At 40.0% G+C, this 17,965-nt stretch overlaps 1 protein-coding gene across 5 annotated transcripts in view; it reads right to left on the reverse strand.

Annotated features, from left to right (window-relative positions):
- LOC146618113 (myelin transcription factor 1-like protein) overlaps nucleotides 1–17,965 on the reverse strand; it is a 70,603-nt gene that overhangs the window by 7,743 nt on the left and 44,895 nt on the right. The window contains exons 10-16 of one of the 5 annotated variants that reach the window (XM_085371999.1): nucleotides 14,805–14,915; nucleotides 13,702–13,925; nucleotides 11,930–12,207; nucleotides 9,674–9,898; nucleotides 5,805–5,807; nucleotides 3,294–3,418; nucleotides 233–301 (exon numbers count right to left, since the gene is read on the reverse strand). In XM_085371999.1, the coding sequence (XP_085228125.1) occupies nucleotides 233–301; nucleotides 3,294–3,418; nucleotides 5,805–5,807; nucleotides 9,674–9,898; nucleotides 11,930–12,207; nucleotides 13,702–13,925; nucleotides 14,805–14,915 (1,035 nt within the window). Of the gene's footprint in view, nucleotides 1–232; nucleotides 302–3,293; nucleotides 3,446–3,909; nucleotides 3,915–5,804; nucleotides 5,808–9,662; nucleotides 9,923–11,929; nucleotides 12,232–13,701; nucleotides 13,926–14,804; nucleotides 14,916–17,965 lie in introns of all 5 variants that reach the window. The other 4 variants (XM_085371998.1, XM_085372000.1, XM_085371996.1 and 1 more) reach the window with 4 other exon arrangements.

Raw genomic sequence — 17,965 nt, forward strand, 5'->3', positions numbered from 1 at the left:
ATTAGAGTGGTACCCAAAGCATCATAGACAGGAAGAAATGGTTTTAGGAAAACCGATGACGGATGAACCAGAGAAGAGCGGGCTCTAAATCCAACCATAGAAAAAGTTACACACTTTTAAATGAAAGGACACTGAATGGACAGCAGTCGATATTTTTAACATTCTTTCCTTCCCACACTTTCCACTCTGCTGAGAACAACACACCAGTGATACACTGATCCTGTTGACTCACTTGAGTTCTTGTGAGTTAGTGGTCATCATCCCGCGGATGTTCTTGTCGGCCAGCTGACAGCTTGACAACCTGCAGGAGGAGAAGAGCCACTATTACTTTAACACCACCGACAGTTTTACAAACATGCTCTCATCCCAGGGCCACACATAATGTGGTTTTCTCCGACGATGGCTGTGTCTCACTGTTACACACAAGAGTTATTTTTCTTTTCTTTTTAGCAACAGTGCCTTGTTGGACTGGCTGCAGGAACATTGGCCACTGTGACATAAAGATCCTGTTTTACAGACCTATGGCAAGCACCTAGGTGGTGCTGGTGAAACTCACCACCAGCATTGTGGCAGCACTGTGCTACTCGCGCCAGGTGTCGTTAACATTTGTCATCTTTTGTATTTTGTGTCTGTCCTGCTTATTGTTTGTGGGTTCCTCTGGTTGCTCCACTAAATCTGGGGTCTCTTCCTGTTAAAGGGCAGTTCTTCCTCACTACTGTTGCCAATCAGTCACTTACAGGGGATTGCCTGACTGATGAGCTTCTCACTATACTGTAAGGCCTTTACTTGGAAAAATGAACTCCATAAGCCAAAGGCTTACTAGCCAAGATACCAAGATTTGTGCTTCCTTTAGAAATTTGAGTTTTACAGTTTGTTTGATTTCTAAGTCATTAGTTGGGTTTAAGTTCAACTATTTGGTTACAAAAACAGCACACAAAAGCACAAGAAAAAGGACTTGGATCTGACAAACACCTTCCTTCCCAAAGACCAAACACCTTCTGCTGAAGACGTTTGATTACTTGATTATTTGATTTGATGACTCTTCTCACTGTTGAGGTCTGGGAAGCACTTCCACTCCCTTAAGGCCAAAACAGAGAGAATGAGGAGGAGCTTCTTCCCCCAGGCTATTCGGACCCTGAACCAGGCGTAGGACTGGACTCTCCCACACACATTACATCACTATAAGACTGGACTCTCACACACATCACATCACCACACGCACTCTGGTTTTTCTTTATGCACACTTCCTATAATTTATAATCTTTATAATCTCTTTCTGCTATTTGCACATTTTTTACTGTAAATTTCTAAGTTAATTTGTAAATTTTTGTAGTAACCTGTAAATTGTAAATACTGTAAAATCACTGTCATTCAATGGTCGGGCATTGCACAGCTACAAGCATTTCACCCCCATGTCATACTGTGTATGGTTGTGTGTGTGTGAGACAAATAAAATTTGAATTTGATTGCAAGGAACAAGAAGAAAGTGCATCATTTGTTTGGAAAACAATAGCCTTACTTATGGTCAGTGAACAAAACAGTGGAGCTAACATACACTTCATAGATAGAAGTCCTCTTTCTTGACGGTGTTATGTTAACTGATGGCTGATGATTTTTTTTTGATGATGAAGTAACTGGTTTAGGAAAAAGATCGGGATTTGGGACAAAACACTATTCTTCACACCAAACATGATGAGTCAGGAGTAACAGCCAAATTGTGTCCCAAATTCTGAATGAAAGTAATCTGATTACATGTAGTTTTATACTATGGGTTAAGCTGTTCAGCCTTTTGAAGATGCCAATGTTCACATTTTTGACGGGAAGCCAGATGGTTTGAAAGCAGGGTAAAAGAGACCATCCATGTCCACTGTGATTGTCCATCACTGAACAGAGGAGGTGGCTCACGACACCAACTGTGGAGTCTTAAGATCCTTTCCCAGGTGTCAGGTGACCTCTATAGGTCACATGGTAGAATGAGGTTAGGTCTCAAAGTAGTTTCACCCTAAACCCTGGTGGTAATGACCCATGCCGTTTTTCACACCTTGGCTCATCTGCTCCCCACTATGGTTTACATACCTGCGACTCTTAACTTAAAGAAGTCCAGTCGCTTCCGTCCAAGCTCCTTAGACTCTGATGACAAAGAATCTTTTTTTTTTGAGTGTATCATGTTTCCACATTTCACAATCCAAAGTGTGGAAATACTAAAATCTCTACGAGAATTAATTTTTTTCTTTAAAATTTTTGAAATGAAAGAAACTTGAAGTTGCTGAAACAGGTCAAATAACATCTAAGCAGAAGTAAAACGTAAACTTTGCAGCGCAGAAGTGATGAGCCTCTGTAGGGAACGATTAGGCTAAACACGCATAACAGAGATTTTCTCTGTCCTCACATGAATCCTGCTTCACTCATGCAAAAAATTCACAGCCTGAAGTCTTACTTATTTTGTTTGTTGGTTGTTATGCAGTCTTCAAAGTAATTAACCAGATCAATTAAGGGAAACTGCTCTGGGATGATTTTGATGTCTGACCCTCCTCCAACTCAGACGCCTGCCTCATAGTCAAGAGTTTCAGATTTTATTTGCTTACACGAGCGCCCGTGACACAAGCTGATGAAAGTAAAAACAATTTGGCCAGTTGCCCAAACCCCAAAGAAAAGGCTCGATCAGGACACATGCTATGCATAGCAAAGAAGCGAAGCAAGCTCCTCCACAGTTACTTGTTTATATCACACACATCTCCTGATACGTGTGCGCTGTGAAGTGTCTGCACTTATTGAGCTACAGTGAGGGGAAAAGCAATATATCAATAAAAAATGATGAAAACTATTTTTTTTTCTTTTGGCCTGTGAATTCCTGTCATTAATAATCCTGAGCTGTTAGCCTTTGTCTTATTGGCTCTTCGGCAGCTGGCGACAGAAGATGGTGCGAACGCCTGTGTCACATCTGATGAAGCCTCTCAACGAGATCAGAAACACCACGGAGACTAAAACACGTACTGATGTGCCGATCTCCGTTTCTAAATTTACAAGGTTGCTAATTAGTTTCGTTCCCGCTTCAAACTCGTGCTGTTTGTCTTTGCTATCTGCTGATGTTTCAGGGTTATGTCTATATTTATGTACTTTTGTAAGACTGCTGCACCATCAATTTAATGAGACAGGAAAGTGAAGTGACATATAGCGCATAGTGAACCTCAGCTGCCTTTGACTGAGGGTTTCTCGCCATCCTTCGACCTGAATGTGAGAGTGTTTGGCTCAGAGGCTGCTGGGTAACAGCGTGCAGCAGTCGGATTACTTACGTGATGAGCTCCTTCTTGCTCTCCTTGCAGGGCAGGTATTTGTGGTGTTTGGGGCTGGGCATGGTCACCTCGGCCGGGTAGTGCTGCTCGTCCAGCAGCTCCTGGAAGGGATCCAGCTCGTCGCTCTGGTGTAAGGACGAGAAATAAGCCGACTACAGCGCGTCACTAAAAGCTCTTCGTTTGCAAATTTACACAAACTTCACAACACATTCCCATTTCAAACACAGGAGACAACAAGGTTATGTGAAAACAGCATTATCAGGTAATGTTAGGTTTTCCTTAGTCAAAGATAATGTTATCCTCAGTGAAACAGTCGTTAGATTCCCTGTAACATTAATTAGACATTCCTCATGTCTGAACACATCGCTATGATATAGTAAATTAATTTGTGTTCCATAACAACTTTAGAAGTAATTAAAATAAATTAAAAAGTCAGAATTAAAAGAACATTTTAATTTACTGAAATAAAAAATAACTACAGATGCAAACGAAGAGGGTAATATGTAAAGAAATAACATTAAAAAGTCAGACATTAAGTTTGTGAATTTAATGTCAGAATGTATAAATCTTCTATGTCATCTCACAGAATATGTGCTATTGTCATTCATACGTGTACGTTTCCTGCCGTAAGTAAGAATATTACCCTCCACTGTAGTTTAGCTGATTTTAACCCACAACAGGGCTTCATCTCATTTATGTAAAAAAAAAAAATCAATATGTCACAAAGTGAAAACTTTTTAGGTGTCATCCAAAATGTTACAATCTGAAAGTTTTAAAGGCTAACTTATAAAAATGTGCAGATTACAACATGTGCGTTATATATAAAACAGTTAAAAGCAGGATTAGGAGAGAAAAAAATGACTGGAACGATTCTCACATTAGTTACACACAACACATTTATCTCAAAAATTCAGAAGAAAACCTGATTCATTCTACATGAGTTGAATAAAATATGGAGTGTTTCCTTACATTAAGTTTAAAAAAAATATTCTAGAATCCTCAGGAATGTATTTGGTATATAGATCTAAAAAAGTGCATTATAATCAGTGTTTTAGAAAACATTTGGCCTTTTTTAGATCAGCGTAGTGTGTCAGTGCCCAGAGAGCTACCAAGCATAAGGTCTGAAAACATACATATAGGCTGTTTACACATAAACAGCCTATATGTACCTACAGGTTTGTTATATAGCTGTGCTTTATGTATATTATGTTTTTTTCTCTGTGTGGTGGAACATTTTAAACATATTTATATAAATTTAATTTTAAGAAACAAATTATAAACATACCAGGGAATTATTGTGGACATAAATCGAGTGCTATGGCATTTATGTGTGTACGAATAACTAATAAGAAGAGCCTGATTTATAGCATTTAGGCCCTTTTTTAATGTAGCTGTATGAGTCATATCAATTTAGTGTCCCTGAAGTTCTGGTCATAATAAGCAGATCTGTACTGGTTGCCAGATGATTTCCAGGTAAATGTGTTCCCAGCACAGGTGTCAGAGGCGTGTCTCTCTGCTTGTTAACCAGGTCGAGCTTCTTTCTGCAGCAGTTTGTGAACAAAAAGCTTTTGTGGCTCTAAGAACACTGCAGTCTGCTCTGCAGTCCACACATCACACCTCCTCAGTCGGGAGCAGAAATCGTTGTGGACTGTCTGGAGAAAATCCCATCAGACGCCTCGCTCTGGGCTCCGGCCTCCTCTGCAATGTCGTGCTTCATTAACAAACGCAATTACTCTCCTGATTAAAACCTTTCACTCCAGCGCTCTAAATCCAACGAGGCAAATGTAGCAATTTGCTGCATGGGTTGCTCTGTGTGATATCAGATCTGTGAGGATTGAAAGCGTGCCGATGATCTATCGTGTTTTACTTATGTATTAGTGCTGTAATTCAGTATTTTAATGCACCGTGTGTGAGCTCCTGAAGCGTTCATTTAGTCTGAACCATGCAGTGCTGCTTCTGGCCACATGGGAGCGCACTGAGCCTTCCGGAGAGCCTGTCTGCATCCACCCTATCAGCCAGGGTTATTTATCAAACTGCACAGAGAAATTTGAACTTGCATGAGATAAAAATGGAAATTCTTGACTTTTACTCCCCAGAAACTTTAGATTAAAACCCATTTATCAAACTTATTTTGTCTCTGTTCACTTAGATCTTAGATTAGTGTTGCAGTGCACTGACAACGTGGATGGACTGTAACGGCTGTGATGAAGAGCTGTAACCCTATTTATGCTTATATTGCATCACAACTTTTTGTTCTAAAAGACTAAAGCCGATTGATCCTTTTGTTCCGTGCCACATTGTAAGATTTTCTCTGATCTATCGCATCTCCGCAGCACGAGCGACTTCCCTTTTATGTGTGTAATATAAAGTTAATTTCACAGTAGTGTATTAAAGACTGGTAACACAATAACAACAATCTTCATAAATGGAAAGTGGATAATTAATTCAACAGGTTTTTAATATTTAATATATCTAATATTATAGATATTAGATTATATATTAGATGCTGACTTGCTTAAAATAGTCAGATCTTGTTTTTTTATTTACTTATTTTTTAGGAGGCTACACCAAGGAGCTGGATAAAAAAAAAAAAGAAGTATCTTTTCAAAATAAAAGACCCAGTTTCTGCAGACCAAGCAGTAACCTCCAGAGCTGAAAAACGAAGCCAGTGCAGAGGCACTAAAACTGCAGTTCTTCTAATGGCCACTTGAGGCTGACTCTGAAAGTGTATAATTCCTCAGACTCTCATGTTAATATCTCCAACTTTACAGCAGAAATAAGTATCTTTCCCCCTCCATATCAGTGCTTTAAAAAAAAAAATCATTCATCCAACTGTATAACGGAGTTAGGGGCGTCGCCATCTTCAGTGACAGGTGCTCTGACACAGCTGCCAGGCCATTACTCAGATCAATAAATTGGACTTCTCTGCCATGTTTAACAATAAAGTCCATTTTGTTTCTATATAACATTTTAAAAAGGAGTTTTATTTTGAAAGTTTAACTTATTCTTTATCCCATTCTTGTGTCTGACTTTCTGTCCTCCTCATCTGCTCTTCGCATGTCAAAGATTCACCAAAATAAGACACATGATTATAAGAACAGCAACACAAACTAAACAACATTTGATGCCCCGAGAAATACAAATGAAACTTTTATCACCAAAAATAATGTCTAAAAAAACTGATGCATTGTGCAATATCTACTTTAAAAAAAAACGAAATAATTACTTATTAATGTTTTATTAACGATTACAGTTTATATGTGATGGTTACTATAAAGTGTTATTTAAAGGCTTAAAAAAAGATACAGCTCGACTTTAAAGTTTAAATTACTTATGCTTTGGCAGAATAACATCACTGAGGTAACTCAGCAACTAACAGCAATAAAGCTCTGTTTCTTTGTTTTCACTCATACACTCGGCTGTAAGTCTCTTGTGTGAGATGTGTGATGGCGTTTCTTCTTTTATATGATTTTGCAATCTCTCTCTTCAGCGGTCTTTCTTTATTATTCTTTTGTTGAACTGTGTCTGTTTGGTGGCTCCAGGGTGAGGGGTGAACAGCAGAAACTGAGCGGCGATGTACAATTTTGGCAAGCACCATCGTTCTGTGCCATTTCAATGCCTTGGGTTGGTGAAGAAGTGCATGCAAACATAATAAACCCTTCCAAACTCACAAAATTTCCTCTTGCGTATGTAAAGTGATGCAAAAATTATGCGTAACAATCGGCAACCAGAAGTACACCCTCGCAAAAAATAAGCCCAGAACTTCTCTATGGCCCTTTCTGCTTTGCACCGCAGAATAAGGATTCCCTTCTAACAGCTTATAAACTATGATCATCTTCTAATCTATGCATGAACACATAATATAAACTCTGGGTTCCTTAAATCTCTCAATTTCATGCTTGAAATTATCCTTACTTTGCACGATTAGGGGCCTAAATAAATCTTAAATCAAGTGCTTAAAACCCTTAATCATAACTGTAAGGGCAGAGAGTGCAGCAAGAGCAACATTTAGAGCTTTAGCGTGGCCTAAAAATATTTAACTTCCACCTCTTCAGGTTACTTATTCAAAGCACTTGTCACCTTAATCCTAAAATGAAAAATTCAAGGTGTCTCTGCCTCCATATCATTAAATATTTTAAGTTTTAATCAAGCATACTGTAGTACAGAAATTACTCTCTACATTAGTTTGTGTCAGTGTAAATATTAATCTGCTCCCTGCTGCGTTTCTATATAAACTACTTAGAGTGGTGCAGAACCTCCTGTAAAGACGAGTCCTGCAAGCTGTGTAATAATCTGCCGCAACACTAAATACACCAAACTCTAGTCTTCTTTGCTGCATTTAAATCAGTAGATTTTAAATATGTAGTGTAGATGCTGCTAATGTGATCAGCGATTCTGAAAAGTATTTTGCAGAACTTCAGATAACAGTTGATTTGAAAGCCAGAAAATTCCTCATAACTGGTTTATAATTTCAAATGAAGGCTCTTTGAACGACGTATATCAGTTGCTACAAATAAATAATTGTTTATTTCCTACAAGTCACATAATTTCAAATGAGTTGCTTAAGTAATTTGGTCTGTAAGTCAGTGCACAGCAGGTCAGCTCAACATCTACAACAAGCTAACAAAGTTTTAACAAAGGCTGCATTTTTTATTTGAGTTTATTAAAGTTAACCTATATATATATATATATATATAAAACCTACGCCCATTTTACACATGGCCAAAGTTTGAAATGATGATGTCAGTGTATGTGCAAGTAGTCCCTTTGAGCTGAAAGCTCAGGATTTCTACTGCTCTAAACACCCAGTTTCAAATTTTTTTTCTACTCTTGGCTCTGTATGATGTCATTGGGAGGGGTTATCCTTATATGGGCATCTAATGGCAAAGGCACACTAGTAAACCTCCTTGTGATTGTAAGTATTTCTTTGCCACAGCTACTACAGAGCCTCAGGGTGTTGCACACTCAACCTCTAGGTGACCACTTTCAACTGCAAGCAGATGTCACAGATGCAGTATCGTTTAATCACCATACTACACTACGTCACTATTTGTAGAGGAATATCTGAATTTGCATCCACCCATCGATTTTATTCCACTATTCCACCGCAGCGAAGGCTAAAGGAAGGAGCTAAAAGCGCTTTTTTCATAGAGGCTATGAAAAAAAGCTAGAAAAAGGCTGTAAGGCTCATTTTGATCTGTGACTTATGCAAAGCTACTCTAAAAAGTAAAATAATAAACAGCATCAAGTTGTAAAAGGGCATCATAGTCTATTTAACGATATCAGTGAATCGGGAGACCTCTTGTGAGGAAACAATAACAGAAAATAAACTCAACAGTGTCAGGACTTTTTAATCGCCCTATGATAAAAAGTCAGTATTTATAGGAAACTTTCAAATACCTACAAAAACACGGATGATCTGATATCCTCGTGTTGGTGTTGTTCCCAGACCATCATGAAAATGTTGTTCCAGGTTCAACATTGCAAGTGACCAATCACATTGTTGTGACGTTATTCCTTTGCGCGCCAAGCCATTCGTGCATTTATAAAATTCCAATGTTGCAAGGACAATATCAATTCTGCTTACTGTTTATTAAAGGGTTACGGTTAGGGTTAGGGTCAGGGTCCGTTGATCGGCGGACAGAGGCGGTTTCACGCAGCTTTAGTACAGTTTTTTGTTTTACGCCGGTTTTTCCCGAAGTCGCAAAAGTATGACGTCACAACATTCTGATTGGTCACTTGCAATGTTGATCCTGGAACATTTAGTATGATGATCTGGGAACAACACCAACACGAGGATATCAGATCAACCACAAAAACACACCTTCTACCAAGGCCCATGATCTATTTTAATGAAATATGTTTAGACGTGCTTTGTCAGTGCTCTTCTTTTCAACCAAGTTTCATGAAATTTCACTTGGCAGATTTTGAAAAACCTTGCAGGCAGACAAACAGCATCAAAAACACACATTCGAACAGCACTGCAAATAAAATTTTTAAATTGAACGCATCCCAAAAAAAAAAAAAATAATAATAATTTCTGGAAACATCGTCATAACAGAAATGTATTCTAACTATGAACATTTAGGTGTTAATGTGCTTTTATATTATATTTATATTATATTGTGTTGTATTAAATATTGTATTTTATATTATAGTAGCTTTATAATATGTGCAAACTGTGATTTCTGAGGTTTTGTTCATAACATCCAAATGATAAGTTCTAGAAGTAAAAGTATCATGTCAGAGTTGTTTGTATGTATAATTAATGCATTCATTAACTATATAAGCTGTAATAACATCATGTTGTATTTAACCTCATTCCCATAATGCTCATTCTAAGCTCTGTAAGTGTTGCACAGTGTAGACCTTCCCGTTACCTCTTTGTGGTCTTGCTCGTCTCCCAAACGTTTGATCTTGTTGCAGTCGACGGGCAGGTCCCAGCAGTCGGTGTCGCTCAGCTGGTAGCAGCGGCTGCTGAGCAGAGCCTGCCGCTGGGGAGACATCGGCTGCAGCGGGGTTAACACCGTCCCGCTGCCCTCAGGGCCACCTGGCTGACCAGCCACATCCACCGCCCCGCTGTCATCCAGATCGCCAACTGGACTCTGAAGAGCAAAGGAATCTGAATACTGGTGAGGTATTCAGAGGGCTTATTTTTGTTATGTGATTATTGTTGCTTTTTTTCAAAAAAGCTTATTTTATCATTTCTAACAAGTTCTCAGGAGGTTACAGGCTAGTATACACACAGTCTCAGTCACAGAGGTTTTAAATGTTTTCAGTCTTCAGGTCATTCAAAAAGCTGCTGCCAAACCAGAAGACCTGTATAAACCCTTCTCCATACTAAACTCCTGCTCTGCTGGCATCCAGTTACATTTCCTAGACTTCCAGGTGATGCTTAAATGTGATGCTACTTTTCTACTACTTTTGATTTGTTTCTTTTTTGCACCTTTACTTTTACTATCACTGCAATCTAACTGTTATCTTACTATATGCTAGCCTAAATGATTTTATTCTATTTGTATCAACAGTAATGCCCATAATTATTCGTACTCCTGTGAAATCTTTTACATGAAAGCTCAGGGGTGAAATTTTACTTTATTCAGTTTATTGTAGTTGTGATAGAATGTTCCAGATGCATGTTGATTTTACACAATGGGCATAACAATAAAAATACTAATACTTATAATAATTTGTACATGCTGTCCAAAATGATTCATACTCTTCACCTGCCTCAATATTAGGATTATTGTTTCTTTACAGTGTAGGTATTTTAGGTATTTTCAGCAATGTTAGGCAAGAAATCCATGTCAATTTCTAGAAAAGTCCAGAAGCCGAGAAGCTGAGGGGAGCTGGTAAAAATGCTGCCAGTTCATGGTCAGCACTAGAATGTGCTATGAGTAAGAACTAAGTGAGGAGCTCTGGTCACATATTTTGATTGTTGTCAAGGATGCCATGGACTCCAAAGCCATATCCAAATGATTCCAGGTCCCTGTACCCACAGAGCATCATTAACAAGAACAAGATATTCCACACAGTCAAGAACCTGAAGAGACATCGTAGAAAGCCCAAAGTTACACGCCATCTGGGAAGAAGTGTGTTATGGGAGGCCAGCAGTAACCCACACATCACAACTAAGACTATTCTACAAAATCTGAGCAACACCAGAACACAGATTTCAAGAAGATACAGCAGCAAACACTATCCAAGGGGGCTTTTCATGGACAGTGACCACTCCTCCAACACAGGCACACACAAGCTCATCTAGTTTCTGTAGCTCTGACAGAGCTACGATTTTGGTTGCCAGTGTTATGGTCAGATGGGAACTCTTCAGCCACAGAGATGTGGCTTTTGTTTGGTGAAAGAAATGTGAAGCATTCACCCAGAAAACACAGTCTCACTGGTCAAACACTAAGGCGGGATGGACCCAGATGAACCTTTTAAAAGCTGAAGGAATCATTAAAATCATTCATCCAGCATTCTTGGGCAGCATGGACCATCTAACCAGATTACAGTCCAAAAACATATGGCCTAATTAGTAAAGGAACAATTTGCAGACAACAATCTAAATATTTTGGAGTGGCCAAGCCAGCGCACCGGCCTGAGCCCGGTTAGAATTTCTGGAGAGAACTAAAGACCAAGATCATGGCAAAGAAACCCTCAAACTTTGAGGACCTGGAGAAGTTCACCAAAATCATTGTGGAGACGTGTAGAAATATATTCAACTGCATAAAGTACTTGGAGGCTGCAGCTACAAATAAAGGCTACAGAGAAAGAGTATGAATAATTCTGGAGATGAGATTTTTTGGGAAATCAGTCAAATATAATCATACAAATAGTTAAAAATATCGAACATCGATTTGAATGTTCTTCTCATAGCCTTATGTCACCTTTTTTATAAAATGGTGAAAGAATAAATTTGATGTGTCAATAATATATCTTAAAACCCAAAAGTCCGACACGAGTATGAAGAATTTTAGGCAAAATTACATTTAGATATGTTTTCCTAATGCTCGTCTCTGAGTTGCGCTCTCTAGACAAAGCTGCCTTGTCTTATTTTTCCCCCACTCCTGCCATTGTTTAGGGATGTGATGTAATAAGGCAGGCATCCCATTTTTACTTGCAGCGCCTCAGATTACCTGTGTCAGCAGGTCCTGGGGTTTCCCTCCCAGAGCGTGCGGGAGCTCCCGGCACCGTGTCGACAAGTTAAGGATGGCCGTGGCCGCCATGTGGGCCGCCTCCATGTCGTGGGTGTAGTCAAAGCTACTCTTACTGCAGGTGCTGCTGGCGCTGCTTCCACCTCCACCGCCTCCCCCTCCTCCTCCACCTCCTCCACAGCTCAGGCTGCTGCTGCTGCTGGGAGCGTAGCTGCTGGTCGTACTGCTGGCCGGGCTGGACGTCTTACAGTAGCGCTTAGCTGCAGGGGTGCACACAAGTATGGCTGATTTGTTAGGCTGATGCTGGCTTTTGGCCAAGCTGTTCAGCAGATGGGTTTTTTGCACGGGGTTTAAAATTGCAGAGAGATCCTCTAGCTTTTAAGAATATGCAATAAAAAAGACAGACTGGTGAGGGGAAAGAGCGAGAGAAACTGATTGAAATTTAAGGCTTTCTAGGATTAAGTGGGGAAACAATGAATTGACCAGAACAAGAATCCACTCCAAACTAAAATTCAAACAAGCTCAGTGCCTGAGATTGTTGAAGTTGTTCAACTTTTTTGGTCACTTTGCCAAAATCAGAGCTCGTAAATCAAGATAACATATCTTAAGACTGTTCCTGCCTCAGAACTGAATTGAAAATGCTTTGGACTGGATGTCTACATCTGATTTTTATTTGGAACAAATTCTAAGAACTGCAGCATTTCCTTCTTTGTGAGTAACATTTGCTAAAAAAAAGAAAGAATACAATGCCCAGCTGTCCCAGAAAATAACTGACCTTTTTTTTAAAAAGTAACTACTTACAATATTTGTATCTTCAGTATGTAAAAATGGACCCACAGGAACAATAAGCAAAGTATTTAGAGGCCATTTTTGGTCTGTTTAAAGGATTTGCTGCCAGATAGAAAACATATATGAACACCAGCCTTATGCGCTAAGTAGGGAGACATAGAGTCATTCAACATAAGACAGAGAAACAGATGTTTGGGCAAAGCCAGAGAAAGACGCTGCGTGGTGGTGAATCCGGCCTCGGCAGGCCGGAACGATGCTGATGGAGGGAAGAATGGTGGAAAGGAGGGAGGCAGGGAGGGAGTCGTGACAGAGGGGAGCTCAGACACCTCGTCTAAAAATCTCCCTCCTGCCTGCTTCTCACTAATGGCTCCCAGCCAAAGAAACAGGGCTCGCCTCCATTATCTCTCCTGTTTCACAATCCCTCCATCTGTACCTCCTCCCTCCCTCCATCCCTCCATCCTCTGCTCAGAGGAGGCAGGCTCTTAGCTTGGCATTTCCATAACTCTGCTCCAGCCATGTGGAGAGGCCGAAAACATCAGTGTTTTTAGCTCTATAACAAAGAGAAGACAAGCAGCACAGAGCATGTGTCGTTGTGCACGTTATAATGCTTTTAACATCGGATACAAAATGTTCTCCTCAGAACAGGAAAATGAATAGTAATCCCTAAGAGTGGGATCATCTGGAAGGATTCTTTTTCCTTTCAAACAAACAAAAAAAGGAATCACAATAAGCCTGACCATGGTTTTTACGGTGATTTTGAATTTACCTATAATAAATTTTTTAGACACATGGATCCATCATTAACTCAAATAAATATCTCCAATATTCTTCAAAAGGTAAGAAGAATGTCAGACCCCGTACAAACAAAAGACGCAAATCACCAATCAAAATATACGATAAATTGTTGTCACAGGATCTAAATGTGGGACCGATGATTTGCAATTGTGTATGTTCATTCTTCTCACCGTCGAATCCCTTCGGGGAGGTGTCTCGTCCGTGGTGGTGGGACTTGGTCGTCAGACCTCTCTTTCCGTAGCTGCCGTGTTGGGCATCATAGCCGCCATAGTCATAGCTGGTCTTGGAGTATTTCTCCAGCTCCTTCGCCAAGTTGGATCGTGGCGTGCTGGTGGGAACATTGTTTTTGTAGCCATACTCAGGAATCTCCAGCTGCTTCACAAAACACATTGGTCTGAAAGGCAGCCAGAGGGTAAATAAGGCTGGGATCGAACTTCACTGCACCATTTAGCATCCCTACTTCGGATTAAAAAGTGGATTTTTTTTTATATTTGTTTTGTTTTTTCAAAGAACTAATAACAGTCTGTGTTATTTACCTTTACGCCAAAAAATTGGCTGCACCATTCAGCATCCCTAAAAAACTTCGAATGGTAATTAGTGGAAGAAGATGGTGAGTTTCTGTTTTGTGGAAGAATATTTAAGCCCAGCTTTTTATTTAGTTGCTAGCTGACATCCTTTCAGCTTTCAGTACATTCTGTTTAAAAAAGGCAACATATATTCCCAGATTGCCTTACAACTCAGAAATATACCAGGAAATTGTTAAACCATTTTGCATCATCAAATAGAAAACAATGAAGGTTTTCTTTGTTATGGAATATTTTGCAAGTCTCAAGCTTAAAGACACTATTAAGCTTGCCCCGATCATTTAAGGTGGTGCGAGATGCTCTCCATCAAAATAAGTGCAAACTTTTAGTAATAAAATTTTTTGTTTGTGTTTGCTAATTATTCACAGGATAGTTTTTGATTCCGGAATTCCCACCATATCTGAACTAGTCACACATGTGGTTGAATGTACAGTACTAGTGACCTGCACCTAGATATAATGAGGATTACTAGTTGTTCTGCATCCCCAGTTCCTTATGTTTGATATGATCTGGAGCTGTATGTGTGGGAATTTCATTGCACCATTCAACATCCCAGATATAAAAAACCCCAAAGAAAAAAAATGCTTCCATAACATACCATATTCAGAGTTCAGTGAGCAATTCGGCATCCCTTGCTAAGCTATCAGAATTCAAAATATGCTGCTTTACTGTACTGAAGTGGGCGGTACCTGAGGACACGGTCTGACGCCTGATTGGTCTTACTGCCGCTGTCAGTTGAGTGAGTCTTCTCGTGGACCTTCGCCATCTTCTCTGCAGCAGCGATGGGACAGCCGGACAGACTGAAGGATTAGGGAGGGGGAGACAGCACACGGCCTGGTTACACACTGTACCAACACACGCACACACACATGCAGCATCTGGCTCTCAATGAAGAGCGGTTCAGCTGTCAGTACCAGCAGTTCAAAATGAATTATGGATTTAAAAATGGCCTACTTTGTGTTGACTTTATGACTTGCTTTCCAGAAGACAAACTGGTTTATCAGTTGACTTTCTGTGTGACTTTTTTCTAAACAGGTATTGCTTAAATTTACAGACAGACATGTTTGTGACTCCTGCTTCTGTACATCAGCGGTCCCCAACCCCCGGGCCTCGGACCGGTACCGGTCCGTGAGTCGTTTGGTACCGGGCCGCGAGAGTTGAGGCTCAGGTGTGAAATGTATAGTTTTCAGGGTTTTTATCGGTTTTCAGAGTTATTTTGTTATCGTTTTTATCATTTACTCGGTTTTCCTTGGTCTTTTCACGTGTGTTATGAATAAATTTTCTTTTTTTCGGTACTGGTACTAGTTTTATTTTTGTTGTATTTATCCGCAACACCTTAAAGGCCGGTCCATGAAAATATTGTCGGGCATAAACCGGTCCGTGCCGCAAAAAAGGTTGGGGACCGCTGCTGTACATCACTCAAACTGCAAAATTCTAGGCTGAAAATGAAGCCAGTGCAAAACTGGCATTCAGCTAATGTCCACCTGAGGCTGGCTCAAAAAGTTAGTCACTAGTCCACTCCCACATCAATGTACAACTTCAGCCATGAAAGCAGAATGTTTACAGCTTCATATAAGAACAGGCCTCTTGCCTGTGGTTGTGCTGTTGGTACCTTTTAAATAAGCTGTAGTTTGGAAATGGCAAGAAAATAAATTGTCCTGTTTTATTGGGCTGTTATTTAGCACTAGCTATGACCGGGTATCTTTGTCTATGCATTCTTTGATGTCCTCGCTCCAAAAACATCAACATAGTGATGCCCAAAACAATAATGTGAGGCTAGTAAAAGTGGAGACTAGAAACTAAGTGAGGGTATGTAAATGACCAGGTGACAGCATTCTTGTATCTCTTTACTGTCCTCCCATTTCACATATTTACAAAACTGACTAAACAACTAATCATCAAAGATGATTAGCTGACAGAACAGCAGCACAGATTTGGCATATTTTTCCTTCACACATCACCGGCAAAACCTCTAACCTTGAACCATTTTAATGGAGATAGACAGAATATCAAAAATACAGAAAAAACATTCATAAAAGTTATGAATTGATTTGCATGCAAAGCTCCAAACCGAGCGTAACTGATGATCTTTCTTTTATCAACCAATTCAGACTCCCTCACAGCCTTAATGACATGTTCCAAAACGGGCCTTTGTCTTTATTTCGTTGGTCACTCTATCTCATCCTCTTTAAAGTTTAAGATAAGATAAGATAACCTTTATTAGTCCCACACGTGGGAAATTTGTTTTGTTACAGTGTTTGTATCTGGATCTACTCCCATGACTCTTTATACAGCAACTGAATACTTGGTTGAATAAGTGACTAAATTAATAGTTCTTGGCAGATGCCTCTTTACTAACAACACACACACACACACACACGGAGTATTCTCCAGTTATTTGGGAGAGTTTGGTTATCTGTCCCACAAGACACTTCCACTTAACAAAACTGTCACTTCCCACCAACTCCCAGTGATAAGTGTTAAAAGGTAACACCTTCTCCGTTTTTAATCATTAAATTTGTTTTTCTTCCGTAACCAAGTGCAACCTCACAGGAAGCAGAAACACAAATCTAATCCTGCTCATCGGCCGCTGCAGTGATTGACTGATTGTGTGATAGATTAGATCACATTCATTAAGCAGCTGCTTTTGGTCTTCTGGGGAAAATAATTAAATGTCATCAACAATGATAAGTGAATTTCTTTAAAAACAAATTAAAATTGGAATAAACAGAAGAAAATTTTTGATGTCGGACGGAAAATCCTGTGTACTTCTGAGATGTACCAGTCATTAAAATGTGTGACTTGCTGACCCTCATGTGGCGCAAACAGGGGTAAAGGAGAAGCTGATTGGTTGGGGATGTGGCTTCTCCCTCCTGCCACTTTGGGCTTTTCCTAATTGCTTCATACCCACAGAGGCTATGAAACATCATTAGTACACACACACACACACGCACACACACACTCGTTTTAAAGCATGGCAGGGCTACTGTGTGAGTAGTGTGTGACAGATCAGCACGGCAGTGCCTGCTACTGCTGCTGCTATGAAGGCGTTTCCATGGTGACTGCCAGACATGAAAGCTGGTGGCTAACAGTAGCTAAGCTAGCTAGCTAGTGCTTTGTTTCCTTTCCCAGTGGAGCTGTGCTACATAACACACCCTGCAGCCATGTCTGAGTGTGTATGTGTGTGTGTGAGTGTATTCTGTCTGCCAGCACACGTGTGCTGCTGTCTGTGAGCTCATTTGTAAGTGTCTGACTGTGTGTGTGTGTGTGTGTGTGTGTGTGTGTGTGTGTGTGTGTGTCAGGCTGTGTGCAAATGAAACAGCGTGTCATCTAAAGCTCTACGTATGTGTGAGCAAATCACTTTACATAATTCAAAAGTATGTATATGTGTGTGTGTGTGCGTGTGTGTGTGTGTGTGTGTGCATATATGTGCTGCCTGCACTTCATGCTCTGCTCTGCCTGTTAAACAGCTGAACTGCTGATGTGATGCAGGTTCTCCTTCTCCAGTCCCTTCTCCACAATTCCACCTAAACGGGAATACATTACAACATTTTGCATGCTGTTGAAAGAAAATGTGACTTTTTTTGTGCCAGAGTTGAGTTAAAACCAAAACTGATTTTGCAAACTGTTCTTGTTTAGAGGAAAACTCCCACAGTGGCAGGTAAAACACAGAAACACTATTTATGATTTCACATTCTACGATGATTTAGAGCACTTATTTATATTTCTGCAGTTTTAAGGACAAAGCAATACCCAACCAGAAGCATCCAGAAATGAGAACTGAAACCACCACGTCAAAAAGCTGCAGTTCCCCTAATGGCCACTTGAGGTTGCCCCCCAAAATTATTTC

Source organism: Diplotaxodon limnothrissa, linkage group LG15 (assembly GCF_057381915.1).
Source record: "Diplotaxodon limnothrissa isolate DT_005_m linkage group LG15, D_limnothrissa_male_GT1.1, whole genome shotgun sequence".
Lineage (NCBI taxonomy): Eukaryota > Metazoa > Chordata > Actinopteri > Cichliformes > Cichlidae > Diplotaxodon > Diplotaxodon limnothrissa.